The 2500-nt window shown below is 39.2% G+C and overlaps 1 protein-coding gene across 1 annotated transcript in view; it reads left to right on the top strand.

The window, feature by feature from the left end:
• The window catches only part of LOC137984333 (leishmanolysin-like peptidase), a 5106-nt gene that overhangs the window by 1206 nt on the left and 1400 nt on the right, over positions 1–2500 (top strand). Inside the window, exon 2 of the mRNA XM_068831487.1 lies at positions 837–2500. This exon is cut by the window's right edge and continues 1400 nt beyond it. Within this exon, the coding sequence (XP_068687588.1) occupies positions 837–1982 (1146 nt within the window). The 3' untranslated portion in view covers positions 1983–2500. The remainder of the gene's footprint in view (positions 1–836) is intronic.

Raw genomic sequence — 2500 nt, 5'->3', positions numbered from 1 at the left:
ACATTAAAAGTTAGTGGCCCAGTCATTTTTTCAAGAGCCCAGAATTAATTAATTCCGGCTGGGATCATATTTACAAGAGAGTGAGGATGAATCAAGTAAGACGCTTGTTCAGGCTACTTGTTCAGAAATGTGGTCGCCCACGCTCGCAAATAAGGCGCTCCGGGCGACCATTAGGCAGCAACCTTGAAATTGCTTGGATTTGGAGAAAACCCAGAATGAAGTTATTAGCTTACAGTTAGCCAAGTTTGAAAGTTTCCTTCACCTGGTTAATACAGTCATGTAATTTAATGAAGTGACCCCTAAAGGGGAACAGAAGATTTAGGCTTAGTTCTAGGTTTCTGCTGTGGTGCAATATTTTTTCATGGTTCATTGAACTGATTTGAAAAATTTTAAATCATGAAAACAATTGAACCACATCATAATATGCATCAGATTTCTGGTGTCAACTTACTGTGCAAAGCTGTTTCAAAATTTAAGGTTGCAGATGTTTGAGCTGAGGAAGGTGAAGCCAATTTAGTTACATGTAATTTTAATTTAATTATACCATGTAGGTTTAGGATTGACCCTAAATTGTAGATGCACACCCAATTTTGACTTCCAAAACGAAGTGTCCTTTAAGTCTAAGCATTTGCCACCTATTTCCAACAATAAGGTTTGGGTAAAGGTTAGCGTTATTTTAGGTCAGGGTAAAATGCAGCAGTTTATCCTCAATTGAGGAGCAACATTTGGAGTTCACTTTACAGCATTGATTGTCTGTATTCTGAGACAGTAGTGACGCTTATTGAAATCAGCTGAGTGGTATACATACATTTGTAAACTTTTTTCTTTTCTAACAGACTGTTAAAGTTGTTACCCGAGAGAATTGGCTAACAAGGTCTGGAACAGTCTCCCATCCCATTCATGTAATGGCAACACCCAGAGTTAAGGAAGAGGCACAAAAACACTTCAACTGTTCATCATTAGAGGGAGCTGAGCTTGAAAATCAAGGAGGGGAAGGAACCAAGCTTGCACACTGGGAAAAACGTATATTTGGAAATGAAGGTATGACTGGCATATTCACACAGTACTCTGTGTTCTCCAGGCTGACACTGGCTCTTATGGAGGACACAGGTTGGTATAAGGTAAACTATGAGATGGCAGAACCATTACTGTGGGGTAAGAACTTGGGTTGCCTCTTTGCTAAAAACAGTTGTGGCGCATGGATAAAAGCACAAAGAGATGCTGATCAAAGCATTGCACCTTTCTGCAACATTACTGCAGAATCTTCTGATGGAAGAACAGGCTGTTCAATCGACAGTAGGTCTGTTGCAAAATGTAACTTAGTCAAGTATGGGGCAAGTCTCCCTATAGAGTATCAGAATTTTTTAAGTGGTTATATTCCTGGGGCAGATGGAAATGAGGGACAGTATGGAGGAACAGTTGCTCTCGCAGATTATTGTCCATTCTATCAAGGCTTTACCTGGACAAAAGAGGGCAAAGATTTGAGGTCATCTTCATGTGTCTCTCATCACAATAATTTGGAACAAGACAAGAACTTAGCTTTAGAAACTTACAGCAACAGTTCAGCTTGTTTTGAGCAAACAATGCAGTGGACAAGGAGAAAATGTGGTGTACGCTACACAGCATCAAACTGGGGAGGTGGTTGCTATAGGTACATGTGCGAGCACAACTCCCTTAAAGTATTAGTTTTCGGCTATAAATTCAATTGTTTTCATGAAGGACAACACATTACGGTTTTGGTAGAAGCTAATGGCTGGGAGTATCGAGGAGGACTCGTATGCCCTTCCTGTGAAGTAGTGTGCCATGGTAGTGGGATCACATGTGCTGCAGATGTAATACCAGCTCCAGAGAACTCTCAACCAATTCCCAAGATATCCGCAGTCACATGCTCTCAGTGTTCAATACATATTTCACACATTTCATTTCAGCTGGTGATATTGCTATGTGTGTTCAAATTGGTGATGATGGTTACTTCAAGTTAGAATTTTAGGGTAAAACCCAGTCATGTGTATATTCAGCTTAGGGTAAAATTAATGCAGGTATTTATCTTTACTTGAGGAGCAACATTTGGGACACTTGTTGATGTTAATTCATTTGTCTTTATTATTCCACCATTACACCATTTTGCCATTTGGTCAAGAGAATGCGCAAAGTACCGTATGAGACAGTAATACACTGTAGTGTCCCGGATTGACTGGTTAAGAACAGAGCAAATACGGACGGAATGGAAGTTTTTCAATGAAAGAAATTGTTTTCAACACAATGCAAAGCCTGAGAATTTAGTTTGTCATTGCTTATCATTCGTCATTAAGAATTTTCATTTATCCAATCAAATAACGGACATTGAGATGGTCTCATCTGTGTTGTTTTCGTCATTCGCACAGTGATGCCTTATTATGCAATCAATACCATTCTGCATCAGTGCAGATAGAAAGAAACCAAAATACTAGAAAATGGCACAATAGTGGAATAATAAATCCCTTATTAAAATGGTTTCACA

The sequence above is a fragment of the Montipora foliosa genome, chromosome 14, assembly GCF_036669935.1.
Source record: "Montipora foliosa isolate CH-2021 chromosome 14, ASM3666993v2, whole genome shotgun sequence".
NCBI lineage: Eukaryota > Metazoa > Cnidaria > Anthozoa > Scleractinia > Acroporidae > Montipora > Montipora foliosa.
The sequence above is the reverse complement of the archived record's forward strand: the minus strand, read 5'-3'. Positions and strand labels throughout refer to the sequence as shown.